Source organism: Bombus vancouverensis, chromosome 12 (genome assembly GCF_051014615.1).
Source record: "Bombus vancouverensis nearcticus chromosome 12, iyBomVanc1_principal, whole genome shotgun sequence".
Classification (NCBI taxonomy): Eukaryota; Metazoa; Arthropoda; class Insecta; order Hymenoptera; family Apidae; genus Bombus; species Bombus vancouverensis.
Genome location: NC_134922.1, coordinates 12,968,306 through 12,991,726, shown reverse-complemented (window position 1 = coordinate 12,991,726; position 23,421 = coordinate 12,968,306). Strand labels below are relative to the sequence as shown.

Sequence of the window (23,421 nt, the reverse complement as noted above, 5' to 3'; positions counted from 1 at the left end):
TAGCGAGCGTTATAACGAATTTACGGTAGATAATAGCGAGTTGCGACGCGGCCTCGTCTAATTAGCCTAAAGTTTATTACAATGTGAACGGTTGTTATTTTCGTAACAACCGTTTCGTTTTTTGTGCAAACGTACGATCGTCGTAAAGTACAACGCGCGCGCGTTAATTAAGAGGGAAAAGGCACGGTTCGTTGCTTATTGCAGTTTTCTGCATCAATCGTCTGGCCGAGGTTGGCTATGAAAGCGCAAAGGGCTTCTAAAAGACTTCTACCGGCAGAATTCAGTGAAATATACTGCGAGCGTATATCGTATACAACGAGACAAGGGATTACGATCCACACACCGTGCTAGGATCTCTTCCTCCCTCGCGCCGGTCTTCGGCCACGGAGAGATCGGGCTCGGTTCTTGCGAATGCGACCAACGAACCGCGTTCTTTATGGGTTTTCCCGTCGTCTTTTATTCATCGGCTCGCGTACATGCACAAGGTACACGCCGATGAAAAATTTGTTACCGATTTACCCGACATCTAACCCCTCGATTACGCTTCGTCGGTGTTTTCGTCTCGAGGAAGCTCTTTTATTCCGCGAATGATCGGCAACCGAAGGAAACCATCCAATCTCGATTTACGCTACAGGCGTGTGTTTCACCGTCTCACCTGCTGTCTACGATATTTCGTACTTTGCCATTCTCAACTCGACGATCTGTAAGACGTAAAGAAAGGCGTGTTGCCGTTATAAAGAAAGTGACCCACGACTCGCGAAAATTTGCCCACTTTAAACAGTCGAATCGAGCGTGTTACACGAACGTAACATCGGGTCCTTGACATTCCTTTAACGTCTCTTTCATATTTTCAAATAACTCGTTGAAAGCGTCTTTGCGGATTAGACGTGTACGTTCTTCCGCGTTTTCCATGATCGCGGATAAATCCTGACCTAGCTCGAGCTATCCGGAAGACGACGACGACGACGACGACGACGACGACGACGACGACGATGCTGGAGAAACGAATGTCTCTACGGTGGCTGAATAACAACGGTTCTCTGGAAGCCCGCTCGGAGGGACAGACGCGTGCAGGCAAAGCATTATGCGCGCGTGTCAATCTCCAGCGGCGTGCTTGCCCCTTTCGCGAGGATTAATGAAAGCTGCATCAAACCCGAACCGTCCGCGTGCAGGACGACTCTTGCGCAAACATCGGGCCTCGGTACATTCTCGAGGGCATGCAGCCTCGTATTCCGTCGTTCGTCGTACTTCAATTCTCCTTTCACGGGTCTCTCGCCGTCCAAATAAATTTTTTTCCTCGCCACGACGCTCTTTCTCCTCTCTTCTCTAGCTCGCTTTGAAATTCAGCCGTGCGTCGCGTGATATTTTCGATATACGATATATCAAGAAAGGCCGCGATGCATTTCCTGTCAACGCGTTTCTCTCGGAACAAAATTCCTTTCGACGGTGGAAATATCAAACTCTCCGGTAAAACATCACTGGCGAACCTTTTTACCAGAGCGCGCGACCTCAAAAGTAATTTCCAGGAATTAAAATCATAAAAATGACAAGCAACGTGAATACTAAAATCCGCGCCTTTCCTCTTTTCCCGCGGCACAAAGAGAAAGAGGGCAGCCTGACGAGTACGAAGCATACAAACGCACGCGCGCCCGCCCCGGATGGGTCCACCTCGAGTCACTAGCAGCATAAATTCAACCTTCTGAACTTTCTCGTTCCTTCCATTTTCGTACCATTCTCTCTCTCTCTCTCTCTCCCTCCCCCGCCCCCTTCCACGCATCTCGAATTCACGACGAATTAATAAGATCGCAGACGGAATAATTCCGACGCGGCGCTTTGATCAGATTGTGCACCACTCCCGCTCGCAGCTTAACTCTTCGACGCTTCGGCTTAAAGTGGTTCGATGCTTTACGATTGCGGTCGTTAACTCGATTCTCGCGCGCTCTCTTCCTGTTATTTTTCTTCATCTTCCACGAACCGAACAATGCCCAAAGCTGCATTAAGGTACTTACGTACGTGAGTTCTTTCGCCGAGAGGATAGGTCGAATGCGTTTCGAAAGTTAAACAGTCGGGGATCCCGCGGCCTCTCTGATGTCTCGGCTAAGCCACTCGACCTTCGTGGTAACCACGAATTTTATGTACATCACGGAATAGATCGGATGGAGATTTAATTTCAACCGAAAATATAATATTGTATATACGACTGTTCCTTGACTCGGTTTAAATCGTCCCGATATTCCTGGCACGAAGACGGAGTTATTCAAATAGTGGAGTTGCTGCCCCTTGGCGAGATTTATGCCGCGAAATGGTTAACTCTGGCGTCTGCCACTCGTTTGTAACGTAAAAATCCGATTTACGAGGTTTGATTGCACACCGCGCTCGCATTTAATCCGGTCTTCGAGCTACTTCTCCGGACCTCCGCGTTCGTTGCACTCTGGTGCGAAGGGGTTAAACTCGTCGAAACGATCGGAACTGGATCGAAGACGACCGAGAGCGCGTAGGAAAAGGCGCGCAAACACGAGACGAAGGGGAGGACGAACGAAGGGAAGTTAGGAAACGGAAGAACGGGGAACGGCAGTGGCTTTGAACGGAGCTGTCTGTCTACCATCGGGTATCCAGGATGGCAAAGCCTCTCCTAATGTATCTGTACGTTTGCCATTACGATTCGGTGCGCGTGGGTTAAACTAACGAGACCGGGCGACTGCGAGTGAGAGGGTGAGAAGAGATCGGGCAGGCAAGGGACAGCGGCGGTGGCGGACGACGAAAGCAGGCTGTGCGCCGATGTCGGATTAAAGAAAGATGGAAAGCGCGAGCGCGATCGGAACAGAGAAGAAGGTTAGAGAGCGGAATACGTGACGAAGAGAAGGCGCGGCGGAGAAACACCGGGAAAGGGAGAAAGAGGGATATAGAGAGAAGGGGTGGTGAGTTTCCATCTCGATTCGGCCCGGTTTCCATAGCGACTGGAACGTGACCACGTTGCCCATGGGGAAGATGCAGCGAAAGAAAGACGAATATAGACAAGGGGATCGAAAGGAAGGAGAGAAGAAGAGAAAGCGTCACGGGTGCGCAATCTCTCTCTCTCTCTCTCTCTCTCTCTCTCTCTTCCTGGTTGCCTCGATGTAGCAAAGAAAAGGAGAAGGAAGGGTAGAGAGCGGGATAAATGGATACAGCGGGTAGAGAAGAGAGCGGTTAAATCAACCGTGAGGTCACGTGGGAGCACGGTAGACCCTTCGAAAAAGTTGGAGCGCAACGAGAAAAAGTAGCGACTCCGTTGCTCGCTGCAGAGTCGCCTGCAATTGAATTGGCCCGGGCCACGAACTTGGTGGATGGAAACGCGGCCGTTTCAGCTCTAGCTACGCTCGTAACAGGGAGTAATAAAATTTTCGTCGGTCGGGAAAATGCGCAGCCCCTAGCACACTGACTAGAACCTCGCAGACACGACGAAGGAAGAAACCACCTGCCCGAGTTTGGATAGTCATCTCGACCGTTCGATGATCGATAAAAGTAGTCTTGGGAAATTTCGAAGCGGCACGCTACGAACGCAAAGGAAACGATCCATGGGCTACGCCGAGGACACTCGAGTTTTGGCGTATCCCGTGAGGAACAGAGAGAGAGCGAGAGAGAGAGAGAGAGAGGAGGATTGCCAATTTGTCGAAGGGGTCTCGGCCGGTTGCACTCTCGGTACCGGTTGGATTGGCACCGCGGTTCGACCCCCTCAAAAGAACCTTGCGCCACAACGAGATCCCTCGCAGCTATCGCGAGAGTATTGCCCGCACAAACACATCTTAACCGTCGGCGCGTACTTTTAGCTGGAATCGATGATTCATCTCGTGGCATTGTTGCTCCGAAATGAGCACCGTGCTCCACCAGTTTTCCCTCGGAACGAGACACGCATACCAAAGTTTACGTGCCTCCTACGACAAGGAGGAACGCGAACTGACAGCAGGGGCGAAAGTCAATTTGGAAAACCTCGGCGTGTTCTGACTCGACGAAAGCTGAAGAAGGAACACGGAGGGTAGTGGGATACGTGTCGGACGGACAGCAGGAACGCAATCAACGGCACCCACGGAACTGTCATTTCGGAGAGAGAAGACACCACCCCTTCGATTTACCGCCATCGCGTAATTTCGTCGGCTCTTGTGCCTATTTCGTTTTACGTGCAAAGATTTTTGTCATTTTTCGTCTCCGAGGAAGCCCTTTGATTTTTATCGGAAGCTAATTCCTGGTCTTTGCGCCGGTAGCGAAAATAACAAAATTTTCCCCCACGCTTTAAGCTTTAACGCTTGAGATATTTCTGTACAATTTCATTTTGGAGATACGAATCGACGTGAAAATCTGACATTCTCACAAAGATATAAAATATCGTGGAAATAGCTACTTGCTTGCCAACGTAAAGGTCGATTCGCACGTTTCTACTACGACCAGGAAGCAGAAGTTTCGATACGCGTGATAAAATGACCGCGCCGTTGATAAAGTAGCCGTAATTCGATCTTAGGAAGGGAATCTGCTCGTTATCGCTGGTCCGCGTCGTCGCGCGATCAACCCATGCAGTTGCATATAATATCGCGCGATTTTATTGCGCCGAGAACTACGAGCTACAGTGTCGATTACGCTACCGTGTGCTATAAAAACGTCTTCAACCGCAACGAGGAAAATTTAATGAAAGACGTTAGCCGAACGGAGCGTCGAGGTGATTGATACAACTTGAACGGTATTCCGTTTTGAATGTTTCCTACGTTATTCGATAGCACGCGCGTTTCGTACGTTGTCGCGTATTTCGATTCCCTGAAAACCCGTAAATATCCGCGGTTCGTATCGTTGCCTGTTACTTTCAATTCGCCAGTGGCGCGTCTCATCGTGCCATTGCTCCCCCGCTAGAAAGGATGCGTCGCTTCGAATCTAACGTAAAAAAGAAAAAGTTCCGTGGCTGGTAAAAGAGAGCGAAAGTACCGTTTGCAGTCGGACGTGTCCTTTCGTTCGTTCTTTTTCACGCTCTCCGTGGGACGGGTCCTCCTAATCCGCGGAGGGGTCATTTCCCAAAGAAAAATGTGGCGCTCGTTAAAATTATCTACGACACCGGAGAGGAAAGCAGTCTGAGTTAGAGAAATCGGCTGGAAAATAAAAAGTTGCGGCTGATAAGGCTCGCTACAGTACCGAATGGGGGAGAAAAAGAGGAAAAGAGAGAGGCGAGAGAGCGAAGAGGAGCTGCGAACCGACAGTCGAATTAACTTCTCTAGGTATTTCGACCTTTGCTCGTTTTGTCATTGTCCCCGCGGATAAGGATCTACCGAGCTCGCGCACACCCTGCGTACATATATTTTTAGTCCTTTATGAGCGAGGGAGGAGGATGGCACGCACACGGAGAGCGTGTGCCCTCCGAGTGGTTCTATAAAATATGAGGGACATTAATATTCCGAGCCTGCCGAGAAGAGGTGGTGGATGGAAAGTGGGTAGAGCGGAAACCGGCAACGAGAATCCACCGAGGCAAAGTAGAAACTACTGTCCACTCGGTATTTCGAGAAACCCTGGCCTGCTTTCGCCGCCCTGTAATCGCTCTCTTCTTCGCACCTACGTACGGTACACGTTTTTCTCTCGTACGCACGAGCCCCCGCTCTCGGCCGATTTTCTCGCGCGAACCCTGGAAATCGCGAGATGAGACTTCGCTTGTAGTCGATCTCGACTACGGACGACGAGCATTGCGAAGGGGCGAGAGTATAATACAGGTACATTCTGGTACACAGATATATACGGCAACGCTCCGATGGTTGTTTTGCCTAAATTCGCGCCTAAAATTATCCAACCTCGCCATTCATGCTACCGTACGAGACGGTGTCTCCGGCTCGTTGTGACGTAAATCTAGCGACTACACTGACGACGATTGTAAAAATTCACACTTTTATCAACACGACTGAAATGCGCAACGTAGAACGCCTTTGTTCCGTCCACTAAATATCTTATCGAGTAATTGGACTTATATCGTGGAGTTTACTATGCTTTTTCGCTTGTTCCGACGCTGCTACGCTCGCTGTTACGAGTTCGCACACGAGTCTGCCAGGTTGCCTTTTTAACGAGAGTCCTCGATCAGACGCGGACGTCGCAATGGGATGCGAGTATCGTTTGGGACTAGTAGCTTTCGACTTTTCGAATCGCTCGCCTCCGATGCAAAAGTCTCGCCTCGGGATAAAGACGCTTAAAAGTTACCGCGAGTTCGCGGTTCGCAAGGACGTGATTCTCGTGGAAAAAATACGGCCACGGAAGGAAGAGCACCAGGGTGAACGTATAGCTCGGTTACATTGTATCTCGCGGTGGTCCTTGATCGCGATTGGACCAGACTCGAGCGAGATTGGATCTGCGAGTATCGATCATGCATCGGCCTGGGCTCCTCCATTCGAGTACTAATGGAAAGACTGGTATTCATGTGAACGGCCTTCGGGGCTTCTGCAGGCCGTTGCCTGCGCACGTCCGTCCTCTCCTTCTCTTCTTACCATTTCTTACTTCTTTCCTCCTCCTATTTCCCCTTCTCTATTCTTTCGTCCCTTTTCCTCTTCAACCTCCCCTTCACCACCGCCTCCTCCTCTTTCTTTTCTACTCGGTTCTCGCTGCTTTTCGTTCTCTTTGTCCGTCGTTCGCTCGCTTCCTCCTTCTCCTTCGCGCGCCCCCAGATCCCCGTATATCTGTCATCTAGGCCGCATCGTTAGAGGAGAAACTCTGTTTATTGACACGAGTCGTCGAGTGGCTCGTCGCGTTTCCTCTTCCCCTGCGCGCGTTCGTGAACGTGCCGCGACAAACTGTGTGCACGGCTTAATGCGCTACCAGTTGAAATCTCGCCGGCGCCACGCGCGTCTTTCCACGAGAATTTCGTCCCGCGAGATCCAGCTGATAATGGACTCGAGCCAGACCGACGGGTAAAGACGAGACCAAAGAGGGTGGTACCCCCAGTTACCATCGATCATAGGCTGTGGACGCGTGTTCCCACAGAGTTTTCAAGCAAGATGCACCTTGTCGAAATCAAGCAACGTATTCGCAGAAGTCTGGCGGTATCGTTCGAGTCTTTGGAGAACCGAGTAAATTTTGATAACGCGGAAGAGCTCCAGGAAATTCCACGTAACAACGATGCCAAGATTCGCAGGAGCAAAGATCCGCCAATCTTTAAACGCGTATGGTGTTAGGCGAATCCGAGAACCTCTGTTCTTCCTACGGCTTCGGGGTTCTACTTTATGTTATGGATTCTTCGAGCACCGTTATACTCTTCTGGCGGTAGTTTCCCGAGGGAGCTGCAATTTCCGTCCTTTCGTGGATACGAAAGTTTCACGGAACTCTTCGAGGAGATTAATTCGGAAATTTATCATTGCTGCGAAGAAAAGGCGCTGCTGACCACCGTTGCCAAGTTATTCCACCGGAAAAAAAAATAAAAGTTGCCCGCAACGATGGATTAAAATTCTCACTCGCGCAGGTGACTAACGGGAATTTCCAATTCCGCGAGCTGTGTTTTTCTTTGCGTACGTATCGCGCCTCTGTTCACGGCCCCTTGACCACGGAGATATCATCCCAGAGATTCTGCAGGGTGGATTCGATGTCGCGCGTCTTCGTCCGAGTACTCTCCGAAATCCCGAATTCGACTCGCTCCAGATCGAGATATATCTTCTCCCTGCGTCCGCAACAAATCCTCGTTACGTACCGCATTCTCGTTGCGTTTCGCCTACCTTTGTATTTTCCACGGATGCATAAAAATTCGCGCTACGATTAACGCGATAACAAGTTTTTCTTTCTACCAATTACCGGTAATAGTAACGCATTTTTTCACGCTTTTATAAAGAAAACAGTCGATATTTTTGTCAAAGTACAGCGTTGCTTATACGCAATATCGGACGCAAAACAGCTACTCGTTATACTCGAGTTACTGCAAATCGGGGTACGAAGGACATGTAGATACTTTATGGACAGTATGTTTTTGGACACACGGTGGAACATTCGTAGAACAAAAAAACCAACTGGCTCTCCTCCGTTTTCCCAGTCGTGTTATCTCTACGAAGCTTATCTTGGCGACGATCAAACAGGGTGCCGAGGCGGCATTATTTTTTTGGCCGGGTGTCCTCTTCCGTTTCCTCGGAGCGCGAACGCGACACGGGGTGCTCGAGCCCTCGTGAAATTCCTAATTAAGATTCGGGAGACGAAACCCGGTTGAGAGAAGCGAGAAGACCCTCTTCTGCCGCGCCGTGTCCCGGCTTCTCTTCTCTCCTCTCCTCTCTGTTCGCCTCTCTCGTTGCCTTTCTTCCTAGGTGAGAGAGCATAGCCGCGGGCCATTGTGACTGGAGCGTACCCCTCGGTCGTTACCCACATTGTTCCATTGTTGGATTATCATAAACACAGTTTCATTATTGCGATAAAGATGGCACGTAGCCTGAGAGCGTAGCGTCGAACGAGCCAGGAGAAACGCCACCCCCGGGGAAAAGCGAACTCGGAAACTCAATTTCTCTGGCCAGGAAAAGGGATGGCCGCGTCGCGCACCCGCTCATCTCCGTTCATCTCCGCCTCGACGTTGCACACTGTTTCAGAACGGGAAAAAGATGGTAATTTCGATCATTTTCTATTACCGTAAACGGCGTGCGATTTTTTTTCGTTACACCTGAATTTCTTTTTCTTTCAAGTTTCTAAATCGTTAAAGAATTTTAAGCATTTTTTTTACGGCATACGTCTGGCGCTAGACGTGGTTGCAAGACGCGGTATCGTTCGCGGGCTAAACGACCGTGAAAATATTTGACCGGGCAGAGAGAGTCGGCCGAGGAAACGCTCGATTAGCCGGGGAATCGTATTTTTAATTTAATAATCTGGTCGACTCGGCTGCGGCAGATACGCGGATGCGACGAGCGGCTTCCTCCAGCCCCCCTTATATTCGGTCAGAAGAGGCGGAAGGGAGTACGCGCGTCGATATTTCCCCGAATCGAAAGGCAATTCCGATAAAATAACTGCGGGCGTGAAAGGTCGCGAAAGGAAGAGGGGGAAACGAGCTCTCGAACACAATGGTCGTAGGAAAGCCGTTCGCCGGCAGGTGAAGATCGTTTTGCCGCGTACCATCTGGACGACCATTGTACGGCTCGTGTATCGACGTGTTCCGAGGACTCGATTATTATCCAAATATCGTGTCGATCGGCGGAACCGCGGTCGGCGACGATGCTAAAACCAGTTCAAATAGCTAACGAGACTTCGATCGGGGCTCTCGCCGGCATGCAACCTACCGTGCAACTCGAGCAAAAAATTGCTCGCCGCTTACGCGTAGTGGGCTGCGAAAACTGCACGTTGACGTCTCGTCCACTTTATTGGGATCCTTTGTGGACCCGTAAATTTTAATCGACGCGTAGTTCACCTCTCGCGTCCGCCTCTACGTTAGTCCACGTTACGCTTGTACGCGGGGATCGATCTGTACGGGCTACCGAAATTCCTCGACTATTTCTAAACAGTCAGCGAAAGTCCGTTATAGCTGACTTTGGTGGAAAGCGAAGCGTAGACGAACCGAAGGACGATGTTCCGTTAAATTTTGCGTGGTCGCGGAACGCGCAGGTCTCGTTCGGATATCGGTGCCGCGCGACTGCACTGGAGGGCGTCAGATGCGCCTCATTCGTGTGCACGTTCCCTGTCACGACGAGTAATTGAGTATATAATGGATTCCTGCGACTGCGATACGTCAAACTGACAGGTCCAGGGGCGTGTGTCGAGGGCTCCGGCCGACCAGGTCCTTCGATATTAAAGCCAAACCCCTCGGCCTCACCCTCCGCCGAGCTAATTCGTGACGATTTTACGAAGCCGCTATTTTTCTTCCTTTTCTCTCGTTGCAGTTCGAAGGACGGAGAGAACAAACGAACGCAACGAGACGCGAATCTTTCGTCCTTCTCTGTGTTCCCTTTCCTCCCTCTTACGAATTAGCATAAGATCAGTTCCACTCGCGCGCATCCCCCAACCGCATCAGGCAGCGGCGAGGGTTGAGATCGAACAGGAAGAGAAAAATTACATCGAGTATGCAGAACGATCGAAGCCGGCGGATCCGCAATTTTACCCCACGTTCGATCGCCGGCTCGTTGCAGCGAGCCCATAACCCGACGTGCCGGCTCGTCTGCTTCACGATCATTGCCCGGCTACGCCCCTTACGCGCCGACACTCGTCAGCCGACTCGAAATAGCACCGGGATATCGCTCGGTGTATCTTTGGACCAGACTCCATTCACACTCTCCAACTCCACGCAACTCGCGCGTTGGATGTTCGCGACTCTCTCGTTCTTGTTGTCGGTCTTTTTATTGCCGCGGCCTGCGTGGCTGGCTGTTTGTCGGCTGGCCGAGGTTTCCCGACGTCGTGGTAAATCGCGTTCCCCAGCGTCGCGCACGTTTTCGGCGACCAACGTTGTTACGCAAAGAACGATGACTCGCGGATGGCTGCAGAATTCACTGCAAAGCCGTAGATTATCGTAGAAGCTAGTCAGGAGGTCAAGGTTCCGACGTACACCGGACCGCGAATTTTTATACAAATTCGTACTTTTGTATGGAAGTTCGTATTTGATATGAAACGGTAAACGACCGAATGAAATACGATAAAACTTTTTTGCTTTGGTTGAATTCGTCAATCTGTACACGAGTTGCCATTGTCCGAATCAAAATGAATAGGTTAGCGAGAAAAATTTACGATCCTCCGACGTGGTCGGATAAATAAAGTTTCACTGTACGTTATATCGGTGTCCAAGTACGCACGAATAGTAGCGTACACCTTGGCAAGAAGCGAGATAAGAAGCGAGAGACGAGTTCAGAGTCGGCCAAGCTGTTTCGAAGAAGCTTGGAAATGCACGGGCCACCCCGTACGGTCGAGTTTTCAGACCCCCACGTGACCGAGCAGCCCTCCTCGTTACAGCGTGACGTGCCGTCTCGTCAGGGGCGACGGTCATTGGCGCGTTCAGCCCTTCCGACACGCGACACCGACGACACGCCGAGTTAACTCGAAATATTACGACGCCAGTTAGGCTCATTACGGATGGATGGCTATCGATGGACGCGATGGTCGTCGTCGTCGTCGTCGTCGTCGTCGTCGTCGTCGTCGTCGCTGATACCCTACCGCGAGACAACCGCTGAATTCCCTCGGCGACGAGTTTCAAATAGAAATTCTTTCCCGTTTGTCGAGTGGCGCGAAAATACGAGGCGAGGCGAGAATCGTTTTTCGTGGAACGCGATAAACCTGGATCTAGGGTCGTCCTTGGACGATGTGGATGCCTCGTTCGAAGGTCCGGTCGTAACCGTCGACAGTTTCGTCGCGGAAGTTGACGCGATTGTCGGCGATTTTTCCACGCGACGAATCGAAATACCGACATCGGCGCGGTGTAATCGAATTTTCGCAGAAACCTCGCCGTCAGGAGTCGATTTCCCGATCATAAATCTGACGGCTGAAAATTGCTTCGCAACGCTCCGATGCCGAGAGAGAGAACGATTTGTCCTATTCAGTGATCCCCCGACGAATAATCCAGGAATAAATTCTCATCCGATCGTTTCTTTACCCTCTTTTCGCCTCGATATTTTCTCCCTTTTCCGCGTAACGCAGCCATCGAAAGAGAAATCTCAGTTAACGCCCGAGACCCATGGAAATGCTGCTTAAATGGTGTTTCCACGCACTTTCCCCATCCTGAGGCGCCGCTGTATCAGACCGAGGGTGCCGAATAAACGGCTACATAAAGTTCAGGATTGCCGTGCAACCACCCTAGCACCATACGGAGGGTGGTCAGCTCTTTCGGCCACACATATGTGCACTTGCTCGGGCACGACCCTCTTTCATCTACTTCGTATCGAATACCTCTACCGCTTCTTCAAAAGGAGGAACGAGAAACTTTTCGCCCAGCCGTTTTCCCGTTAAGCGAATCCTCTCGCGAACCAAACCGATCAAACCTACTTTTTGTTCGTTTCCTGATCTCGTTACGTACCGAGGTTCGACGAATAATAACCTCGTCTTGCTACTGTGTTAATGAAAATTCAAAATGTTTCGTATAAAGTACACGATATATCGGGGAAAAGTTTGCTCGAGCGTGCAAATACTCGAAGCACGTTCTATCGAGAGAGTCTTTGTCTCAGCAGCCTGAACGTGATTCGCGATGGTCGATTTCGCAAGAAACGATTCCGCAAAAAACGATTTCGCATTGACGATAGACGCGCAAGCTGTTGGATCGTATTTCCGCCGGCGCAACTTGCCCTCCAGTTAATTTAACTTTCGCGATTCCGTGGACCGTGTTACTCGTGGCCCGCGGTAACGCGCGTTCCTATGGAACAGCCGGTAGAATGTGATGCACGTAGCACGAGCAAGAGAGTAGTACGTGCGCCCGGTTGCAGGCAGCCCCAAGGGCGAGGGACGATGGTCGGGAACGAGAGCTCGATATATATTAAGATCCACAAACCCTCCGCTAGACTGAAAGTTCGTCCATCCCCCACGCAACCCCCTAAGTCTTCTCTCTAACTCCTTTTGCCCCGCTCGACCGGAGCTACACCATCGGAATTGCGATTATGGTGGCAATATTACGGTTCACCGAGGGAGAGAGGAACCGTTTCGTTCCTAGAGCTACGTAGCCACGGAATAAGGAAGGAACGAACGGACAGACGGAGAAGGCTTCCTCTGCCCCTTTTCGTCTGTCCGCAAGATTCCCTCTTCCGACAACTCGTACTACGAGCCGCTCGCTCGCAGAGCTTATTGGCTTTATTTCGAAACCGGCAGTTCATATCTATTTACTGGCGCAGGGTGATCCACGAGGAAATAGAAAACGGCGAGTGACTCGACGAGACCGGTCTGTGCCTGCTGTGGCCGGGGATGCTCGTGTTCCCCGACAAATCGATAGCTTAATGCCTCGTTCGTGTAACGTGCGTTACACTTTATTGGCGACGACTCAGTTCCATCGTTTTCCGTGAACAAGAACGCGGAATTCCTCCGACGAACGAATAACAACGCGGAACGAAACTTTTTCCCCTATTTTATTCGTCGAGTAAGATTCTTTCTCGGGTCAACGTCCTTTCTGGCGTTCTCCTAATTTAATTCTCTTCTATCGATCTCGTTGTATTTTATTTATTGTTACAGCAGCGATGCTCGAGCCTCGGCGTTACGTCACGCGAACTATGTAAATCAAAGGTTATCGACTCTCCGACTCTATTCGTGCGAAAAATTCCTCGTTTCGTACAGAGTAGCTGATTTTCCCGTCGATAGGTATATCGTCTGTTGATCGGAGGAATTAGCGATTGGAAACCGACGAGATCGATCGGACGTAGAGCGCGTTGACGGTCGTCGAGAACGACCGCGTCGACGTAATTTCCGAGCGAATTAACGATCATCGATCGACGCGGCGAGGTGGAGCGTGGCGATAGTATTTTTCCGCTGGACGTAGACCGAGCGTTCGGGGTAGAGCAAATATCCTGGCCATTCATACACACGCAGCAATTAAAACCGACGAGTGAAATATATTTGGCTGCCGTGTTCCCACCGAATTCGCATTTGCCTCTCGATCAACTCGCATCGCGATCATTCTCCAACGAATCTTTCTTTATCTCGACCGATTTCGGAAACAACGTCTCGGATACAAAGTGGATTCGTGTCGCGACGGTCGATCGATTTCGGCTAATTGAGAGGCGCTGCTCGCGATCCGACAAATTCGCCGTTTCATCCGATAAAGAGTGGCACGCTAACGTATCCGAGCCGCGAAACGCGTTAAGTGGCGTAATTAATTTCGCATGGAATCTCGCCATCGTACCGCACGGAAAGACGGATTAAAGAAGTAGCTTGGACGTTGATATACCATTCGGCTTCTATCTCGATTTCTCCTTTGCCGGTCGTTCTCTTTTTCTCTGATTCCCGTGGCGATGAATAATTTCGGGGAAGAATCGCGCCGTCGGGAAATCCGGCTCGCCGAAAAATCGTAGCGGCGCGGCGCGGCGCGTTAAAAAGAGGACGTCTCGGCGGGACTCAATTAAATTCCGCGGGCGTTAACGACGCGCGTGCACTCTGTCTTTTTTCGGTTCGCGGCAGCCTCTGGAAGCGGCTGCGACGAAAGAACGGAATGAAAGCGGTTGCTGAGAGACGAAGAGGGATGAAGAAGGAGAAATAGAGGGAGAACGAAATGGGCGGGTGTAGAATTTACCGTGCTAACGCAATTTCCCAGGCGATAAAGCCGCCGCGTAGGCGTCGAAATAACATCTCTACGACTTTTCTTCGTTCCTCTAATAGTCTTCGCGCCGTGCGATATTACCTGACGCCTTCTGCCTCTTATGATTCCTTCGCCGAGAATATAACATTGGGTCGAGCGAATGCCGGTCAAAGTCGTTTCGTTTCTTAGGTAATTGCGATCGGCGCGTGATCCTTTAAACGCGTTCGTTAACGACCACGCAACGAGCCGCCATGACTTTTCTGATCGCCGCACGCTCACCAGAGATGAAAGAATCGGTCCTTCGTCTCGTCCATCTACCGAAACGAAATCGTTTTTTTTCCCCCTTGGTCCCTGCTCGTCATCTTTCCCCGTAATAATCTCTTTGTGCTACTGAGTAACCGTACGGCTGAATTTATTGCGGCCTCCCTGCCGGAAACACGTCCGCAAGAAAATCTTCTGGGTAAGAAGCCTGATCTTCTCGATCTACCGTTTTTTGTCCGTTCTTACCTACGTAGCCTTTCCTCCGCGCGAGAGACCGAGTATCGAAAGAGAAGGAGAGAATAGTCGAGGATGAAGAGAATCGTCTGTCGACGAGGAGAAGGACGACTACGAATACGGCGACGACGACAACGACAACGACAACGACAACGACGACGACGACGACGACGACGACGACGACGACGACGACGACGACGACGACCGCGACGATGGCGACGACGGCGGGTCCTTCTTGCCTGGCCGGAACTTTTTGCGGTCTCTCTCGGGACGAGCCCAAGCCGAGGGGGGCAATAAAACTAATGGTAACGCGCGCCGGTAATTCCTTGCGGTCTGTTTGTCGCAAGTCGACGACCTGGCCTCTCCGCCTCGTCATTTGCCGAGGGAGGATACCGCGTTCAACATCGACGGACAAGTGGTTCCTCGGATCGGACATGGACCAGCGTGAACCTCCTCTCCCTTTCTCTCTTTTTCGCTCATCGCTGTCTACCGATCGAGCCGATAGAGATCGGACAGAGCGTCTCTATCCGACGACTCTCCCTTCTACCACGAGAATAAATCTGTCCAAGCTGGACGCGCTGGGGCTGCTGGCTCTTTGTCGTCTGACTCGAATTCTTTGCAACTTCCGTAATCCGTCTTCGTTGTTTCTGTAAATTCTCATCGAGGCGGTTGAAACGAGCGGAGGGAAAGAAACTGGAGACGCGTAGAGAACGGAGGGACCCGCGCGCGGAGATAGCTCCGACCAGGGGGGTCCCCGGCAAAGCTGATTTCGTTAGATGCTGACTCGGTGAAATCTCGCGTAATCCGAACGCAAACACCCGAGTCTCTTGGACGAGGATCCCGAAAGGGGATCCATGCGGTGTCTCGCGTTATTTAAACAGCGTTTATCTTATCGAGGTTCGTCCGGACGCACGCGTGGGTCAAACACCTGGCGAATAAAATGTCCCGGTGTGTGTCTTTCTCGTTAATGGTTAATCGGATCGTGCGGAATTAAGATCGTCCCGTGCTCTCGTTTGATTGCAGTGGGTGGAAGAGTCGTTCACGAACTTCGACAAGGGCATCAATTGGCGGAGTTACGTCGTCTGCGACGTAGCGTACAACAACGTGAACAATTGGCTATGGACGCCGTTCATCGAGAGGGGACCGGCGAACCGCATGTACATAGAAATACAATTCACGACTCGTGACTGCTCGTTGTTCCCCGGAAACGCGCTCAGTTGCAAAGAAACTTTCAGTCTACTTTACTACGAGTTCGACGTGGCTACCAAGGAACCGCCACCGTGGGAAACGGATAGTTACAAGTTGATCGGTAAGCTTGCCAAACGTGTTTTCGCGATTCAGAAACTTTTCCGTATAGTACGAGCCGTGTAAAACTGTCGGAATTTAGCCGTTGTTCGAGTCGCGAGACGAAACCGACCGTTTGATCCACAGGACGCATCGCCGCTGGCGAGGGAAGGTTCAACACTAACACCGGGGTGGTGATAAACACGGAGGTCAAGTCCATTCCAGTGACGAAGAAGGGCGTGTACTTCGCGTTCCGCGACCAGGGAGCCTGCATCTCCATCTTGGCCATTAAAGTTTACTACATCAGCTGTCCGGAGATCTCTGTGAACTTCGCACACTTCCCGGCAACGCCAACGGGTCGCGAAGTCGCGTTGATCGAACAAACGATCGGCACTTGCGTGGACAACGCCGTGGTCATCGAACAGCCAACCTTCCTTTGCAAAGGAGATGGCAAATGGTACCTGCCTAACGGTGGATGCCACTGCAAGCCTGGCTATCAGGCTGACGTCGAGAAGCAAGCGTGCACCGAGTGCGCGATCGGTAAATTCAAACACGAAGCTGGGTCGCACAGTTGCGAAGCTTGTCCGGCTCACAGCAAATCCTCCGATTACGGATTCACCGAGTGTCGATGCAACGCCGGTTATTTCAGGGCCGAGAAAGATCCGAAGAAAATGCCTTGTACACGTGAGTTTCTTAACTTTGTATCGTTGATCCTGCCCGATCGGGGATATTTTATCGATTTACACGTTTATAGAACCACCGTCGGCGCCACAAAATTTGACGGTGAACTTCGTTGACCAGTCTACTGTGATTCTGTCGTGGAATGCGCCGCACATGCTGGGCGGCAGAACAGATACGACTTACAGGGTGGTCTGCGATGCCTGTAGTATGGGCGTCAAATACATTCCCAACACCGTGAGTATTTCCTCTCCGCTCGTGGTCGTTTCGTTTTCCTGCGAACGATGAAACGCGCGTTAATTCGACTGGTTTCGGTCAAACAGGAAGTTTTCAACGATACGAAGATCACGATAACGGGTCTAAACGCGGTGACCACGTATCGATTCCAAGTATTTGCCGAGAACGGTGTATCGGCGTTGGCTGGAAAATCCGAGTACGTGGACATCACCGTCACCACAGAAGCTAGCGTACCTAGTTTGGTGAGCAACGTCAGGATTACCAGCGTGAAGAGTTCGGAACTGAGCATTAGTTGGGACGCTCCGGTAACCGAGGTCGGTGGAGACAGCGATCTGGTCGAAAGATACGAAGGTAAAGTTGCTTGTTTCCTCCTGATCCCTAAAGTGCGAATATATAACTTTAACGACACGTTCGTCAACCTAACCCCAACCTAACGTGTAACTATAAATACGTATAAATTAATCAATCGTTAATCTCGCGTGATCTCGTTTCAGTGAGGTGTTATCCGCGATACGACGATGCTACCAACGCTACGGTTATACAAACTTCCGAGTTATCTGCCACGTTCAAGGGCCTAAAACCATCGACGGACTACGCGATACAAGTACGAGCGAAGACTACGCGAGGCTGGGGCGAATATACGCCCATAGTTTATAAAAAGACGCCTCATGCTATGGGACTAGGTGATTATTAGGATTAGTTGTATCACGCGTTGCCTTCCAACGAACCACCCATTCTCTCAGTCAATATTTTACAGCGGTTTTAAACTTACGACGACACAGCGTGCGTAATTAAAGCATAGTTTCTTAACGGGACATGTTTATTCGTCTTTCACAGACTACGTCGGAGAAGACGACAATATGCAAGTAAGGATCATAGCAGGAGCTATCGTTGCCGTGGTAGTCCTTCTGGTGATCATCATTATCATGACCGTTCTGATTTTGAGAAGGTAAACGAATTGTTTCTAACATTAAGTAGTAAATTAAAGACGATACAGATTAAAATCATCGTCCAAGCATTTACTGTGCATTGCGGCGTTTCATTTGACTCTGATCTGATGTGGTATAATTTCGATACAGCAGGGCCTCGGACGAATGCAACAAGAAACAGCCCAGCGACTGCGATACCCTGGAGTATAGAAACGGCGAAGGTACGTTTGTCCGATGCCGACAGGCTTCGATTCTCTTTTCTTTATAAATTCATTATCGCTATAACCCCTGTCACTTTTATAGTTGTTTCACTACGCCCTCGTGTCTTGTGACTAATATTTTTGGATCACCACCCCCCGTTAGATCCAGCAAGTATCGACCCCAGCCCCATCAATGTATACAATACCCCAATGATTTATGTCTTGTCGCTAAACATCCAATACTTTAGAAGTACTTCTTCACTATCTCTCTCTGACGAAAGAAAGATTATTGAAAAGTGGTTCGTTTAAAGAAAAGAAAAGAAAACAGAAAAAAGCGCGAAAAAAAAAAAGTTATCCGAGTCCGAGAACGGCTTCAGGCCAGCGAGTTAAAAAGAATGAGAGACGATCGCTTACGAGCAAAATTCATACCGATCTGGCCCACAACCTAAGTACCATTATTCTAACAAAATTCTTTCGATTCTTTCTTTTCATGTGCGATTCCCCTAATCTATCGAACCTGCCTCCATGAAAAATCCATGAAAAAATCCAATGAAACAATGTACACAATCGCCTGCTACTACAGGACTAGTTGTGACCTACAGTAAGTCTTCTCCAACACCTCAAGTTTTTTTTCTAGGAACTCGGTTTTGCGTAGTTATCTTTGCACCCCCTTGTACATGCGTCTCTTTGATGCGTTCTAAATTTTTTACGCACGGGCACGCACGATCTTCTTGCTCGCTCCCCCGTCGAACAGACGAGCGCGATATCAGCTTTGCGTACATACCAAGTACCCTCCGAAGATGTGCGTGTACGTGCTTTTCATGCTTGCGTCATACAGTGTGCATCTACGTTCTGCATGCGTATGTTGTTAGTTGTGTTATCGTTGGCACTGCACTTGTTTTATTTGCGGTATGTCGTCTCATATGTTTTTTCCCCCCTTCCTTTTTTGTTTTTTATTTACACGCGAGAATTTATACGCGTGCGACTATCGCAGAAGCCGAAGACAAGAACGCACGAAGATCAAGCAAGCGAATTAAACGCGTTTCCTATCTTTTTTCTTTTTTTTTTTTTTCAAATTCTTTCTCGAGTCGTTGCCTCTGTTCGCTCGCGTCATTAAAACTCTGCTCATCGTACATCCTTCGCTTCTTTTTGTTTGCTGTTTGTCAATTAGTGTGTTGGTTGTTGTGTTGTTCACAGTGCACTGCAAAATGGACAGTTCACCGATTGTGACAACCCACACCAACAACAAGAGCAAGTCCTCGCGTAAGTCCTTAATCAGTCCGAGTAAAATTTCGTCGAAATCGTTGAATCCGGAGGGGACGCGTCGACGCAAACCACTCTCGTGATCCACAGAGTCTTCGAAACACTTTACACTCGCTCAAACTGGAACACCACACATTGCCCTTTTCTTATTTTCGCTCGTACCATCGTCCGAAAATCTTTCCTTTCTACCTCTGCTTTTATCTCTCTCTCTCTCTCTCTCTCTCTCTCTTTCTCACTCTCTCTCTCTTTCTCTTCTCTTTGTCTCTTTATCTTTCCCTTTTCGTTTCTCTTTGTCGTTCCCTTAAATTTTAAGTAGACGAGAAGCACGAAAAGAAAGCATGAGATTCCTTTATTCTCTTAAACGTGTTACCAATTTGCATCGTGTTCTTTTGTATCTCTTGCATCGTTCCATTTTTTCAGCCAGTCGCCGAGATCTTTTCCAATCGTCTGTAATAACGTTCTGTGCGTTGACGTGTGCGAAATACTGGCATGTTTCGGTGGAACTCGAATTAATTTGCCTCGCAGAGTTAGCGAGCCGTCGCAGATGCATTCGCGGATGTAAATTAACAGGCGACGAAGTAATTCGATTCGACCGGAGCATCCTCCGCGCTCCGTACTACGACTAACGTCATTCAATCTGATGCATCGTAATTGAAATCATTTGGCGTATTAGGCATGCGAGGATTTCTACGCTAGCATGAAAGTTATTTAGCGCGCGATTTTTTAGTTTTCATCGTTCCGTTTTAGATCTTTTTATACATAGTGGTATAATTAGTGAATTATTTCGTTGCCCCTTACTTTATTAGTGAAAGCAAATATTTTCCTTTATATCGGAATTATTATAATAGAAAGTATTTATTATACGATGGAAAATTGTGTCAAGTATAAATATTTAAAGATAAGGCTGGAGAGTTGGAAAACTAATAAACACACGGTTTCAGCCTTTTTTTTTATATATATATATATATACACACGTTTGTTTTATAATTTTCAACATGTCTAATTTTGTTTAAAGAGGAAGGGTGTGTGAGTGTTTTCACGGGATAATACGGTTGACAGTCACGGAGCGAACGTTGTCACTCTCGCGCTCCGAGATTCCGTCAAAATTTAACACACCGGCCCTCGTGTTAATATAATGAACTCTGTTTTGGTGACGTTGCAGTGACCACGCCGCTGTTCACACCTGCAGTGGGAGTTGCTGCCGCGAGTGCAGGAGGTGCTGGTGGCGGAGGTGCAAGGAGTTACGTCGATCCTCATACTTACGAAGATCCGAATCAAGCTGTGAGAGAATTCGCCCGAGAAATCGACGCAGGATACATTACGATAGAAGCTATCATAGGTATATAAATACCCTTTTCGTGTCTTTCGAAACGTTGATACGTTCTTCGAACACCTAGCTAGCATCTCGCATCTCGCAAGTTAGTCTTTCCAGATTTTTTTTTGTTAACGAATTTCTCTCGTTTCTCGTTAACGAACAGGTGGTGGAGAATTTGGCGACGTTTGTCGAGGAAAATTAAAACTACCGCCAGACGGTCGAACGGAGATCGACGTGGCGATCAAGACTTTGAAACCAGGCTCCGCGGACAAAGCTCGCAACGACTTCCTCACTGAAGCCTCCATCATGGGTCAGTTCGAGCATCCGAACGTGATATTCCTGCAAGGTGTCGTAACCAAGAGCAATCCGGTGATGATCATCACGGAGTTCATGGAGAACGGTAGCCTGGACACTTTTCTGCGTGCGAACGACGGCAAGTTTCAGGTGCTGCAGCTTGTAGGCATGCTTCGCGGTATCGCGAGCGGCATGCAGTATCTTGCTGAAATGAACTACGTACATCGAGATCTCGCGGCGAGGAACGTGCTCGTGAATGCTGCCCTCGTCTGCAAGATCGCCGATTTCGGGCTTAGCCGGGAGATCGAAAGCGCCACGGAAGGAGCGTACACGACCAGGGTAAGTAGTCAGCTCGCAGAAGACTGTTGCTCGCGTTATGGTACAACTCCATTTATCCGAAGCTCTGTATAGTAACAATCGCGTTAACGTTGTAACGTTTAACGAAATTAGAGGTGAAATGGTAGACGAAAAATTTTGGTCGATGTGAATTTCATAGGCTTGCGGTAACGCGAAAGAACGGCGAAATACTTCGGAACCGTTTGCTAGACCGAGGAATTCGGATAAACGAAGTTGTATCGTATCGATGTTACTCCTTTTCTTTGACGAGACGCGGTCTCGTCGATGGAACCGAGACTTTCAAATATCGAATCTTGAAAGACTGTTTACTCCGGCAAAAAGGGTGGAAAGATCCCGGTACGATGGACAGCTCCGGAAGCGATAGCGTTCCGAAAGTTCACCAGCGCTTCCGACGTATGGAGCATGGGCATCGTTTGTTGGGAGGTGATGTCCTACGGCGAAAGACCGTATTGGAACTGGTCTAATCAGGATGTGATAAAGTCGATCGAGAAAGGATACAGGCTTCCAGCACCGATGGATTGTCCGGAAGCGATCTATCAGCTGATGCTCGATTGCTGGCAAAAGGAACGAACCCATCGTCCTACCTTTGCCAATCTCACTCAAACCTTGGACAAATTGATACGAAGCCCGGACACGCTGCGAAAGATCGCCCAGAACAGGTAACAATTTTCATTCTATTCGAGAGAATACGAATTTCTCCGCGACTCGCGTACCTATATGTCACTGGCGCGCTATTATTCACGTGTTCGATCTATCGGGATTTACCATTCGCAGGAGAAGTACCGAGAAAACTTGCGTTTCCGACTAACGTAGTACGAACGGTGCAAAATACCTGTCGTGTCGTTGCTTTCATCGTGCGAACAATTCGGTAGGCTCCGTGAGATAATTAATCCAACGCGATACTAGATATTCTTGGGAACGCGTTTGGCATCAGGGGCCTGCACCACCGAATTGTTCTTTCATCATCTCTTAACACGAATCATGCCGCATGCTACGCGAATCACACTTCGTGTCCATAAATTAATTTCTCTCGACAGCCAAACGTTTTTTCCGTTCTATCGCTGAATACTGTAAGAAGCTCACATGCTCTGCGCTCTTCACGTACGCTGTTAGACTGGGCTTTGATGTTCTTGCTCATCCGTAATAGGATGTTACCGCCTAAACGATGAATATTGGCCGTCCAGGAATAATCACGAATGTGTGTGTGTCTACTCGACAGAGAGAGAGAGAGAGAGAGAGATTCTTGTGCACGTCTATGTTCGAGGCGCCGTTAATACCTCGACCTGATTGGCATTACTGGAAACGGGCATATTGTACTGGACTGATCTTTTTCGCACCTTTTAGTTCGTGCAGTCTGACATTTTCATTCAAAGCTACTTATTCGTTTCTGTTATTTTCTTATAGTTCTATTTTTTTTTTTTTTATGTACATATACATATGTATACGTTTCTTTTCTTTTTTTTTTTAATATTTTTTTTTGTACATTTCCCGTAGCTCAAAGTCGTCAAAATTGATTTTGTACAGCGCCTCCGCTTCCTCGCATCTCGTTCTCTTTGAAATTCAACGACGCCAAATTGAAAGAGAGAGAAACACCGAGAAAGGATTTCGCGAGCAACGAAGCGCGAGAAAATAGAACGCGCGGAAAACAAAAATTTCTGTTGGATTTTTCTTGTTTACAGCACATATTTTCGATGAATCTCGGCTAGTAATCTCGTTAAGCTGAATGTCCGACGCGCGAGAAAAATGTCGTTCGAAAAAGTTTGCAAGTTTGCGACCATATACAACATATAACAAGCGGCTTTTGCGCACGTAATTCTGCTCTTAATTAAAACGGCTTAATTTCCTTTGGAACGTGCAAAAAGATCTACTACCTACCTTCCGTTTCTGTTTCGTATTACTTGTTGGGAGGAAAATTAATTTATGGACGAAAGTCTCCGCGCGATCATTTTCGCGGAATAATTTTTCGTTCGCGTTTCAAGAGAACGGCGAAAAGTGCGCATCGTACTGCGGTGGCTTTCAGAGAGCTTTTATCGCTTTAGCGCTTATCGTTTCTGTAATCCTGGAGCCTTTAAACCCTCGTCCTCTTACCTCCACTTATTTCCACCGCGAAACACAAAAAAGGCGAACAAAGGCGAGATCAAACGATACTCGAGAGTCGGACGTCTTGCCAGCACCGCTTTATCGTTGCACACGATCGTTAATGAAGAATACGAGGAAAGTGTT

The 23,421-nt window shown here is 49.0% G+C and overlaps 1 protein-coding gene across 14 annotated transcripts in view; it reads left to right on the top strand.

Annotated features, from left to right (window-relative positions):
* Positions 1-23,421, top strand: part of Eph (Eph receptor tyrosine kinase) — a 94,693-nt gene that overhangs the window by 61,538 nt on the left and 9,734 nt on the right. For 2 of the 14 annotated variants that reach the window (XM_033330723.2, XM_033330718.2), the window contains exons 4-15: positions 15,665-15,950; positions 16,073-16,609; positions 16,680-16,840; positions 16,927-17,191; positions 17,335-17,523; positions 17,678-17,789; positions 17,920-17,990; positions 18,553-18,570; positions 19,167-19,232; positions 20,395-20,571; positions 20,711-21,180; positions 21,520-21,857. In XM_033330723.2, coding sequence (XP_033186614.1) covers positions 15,665-15,950; positions 16,073-16,609; positions 16,680-16,840; positions 16,927-17,191; positions 17,335-17,523; positions 17,678-17,789; positions 17,920-17,990; positions 18,553-18,570; positions 19,167-19,232; positions 20,395-20,571; positions 20,711-21,180; positions 21,520-21,857 — 2,690 coding nt within the window. The remainder of the gene's footprint in view (positions 1-15,664; positions 15,951-16,072; positions 16,610-16,679; positions 16,841-16,926; positions 17,192-17,334; positions 17,524-17,677; positions 17,790-17,919; positions 17,991-18,552; positions 18,571-19,166; positions 19,233-20,394; positions 20,572-20,710; positions 21,181-21,519; positions 21,858-23,421) is intronic. The other 12 variants (XM_033330728.2, XM_076623271.1, XM_033330727.2 and 9 more) reach the window with 10 other exon arrangements.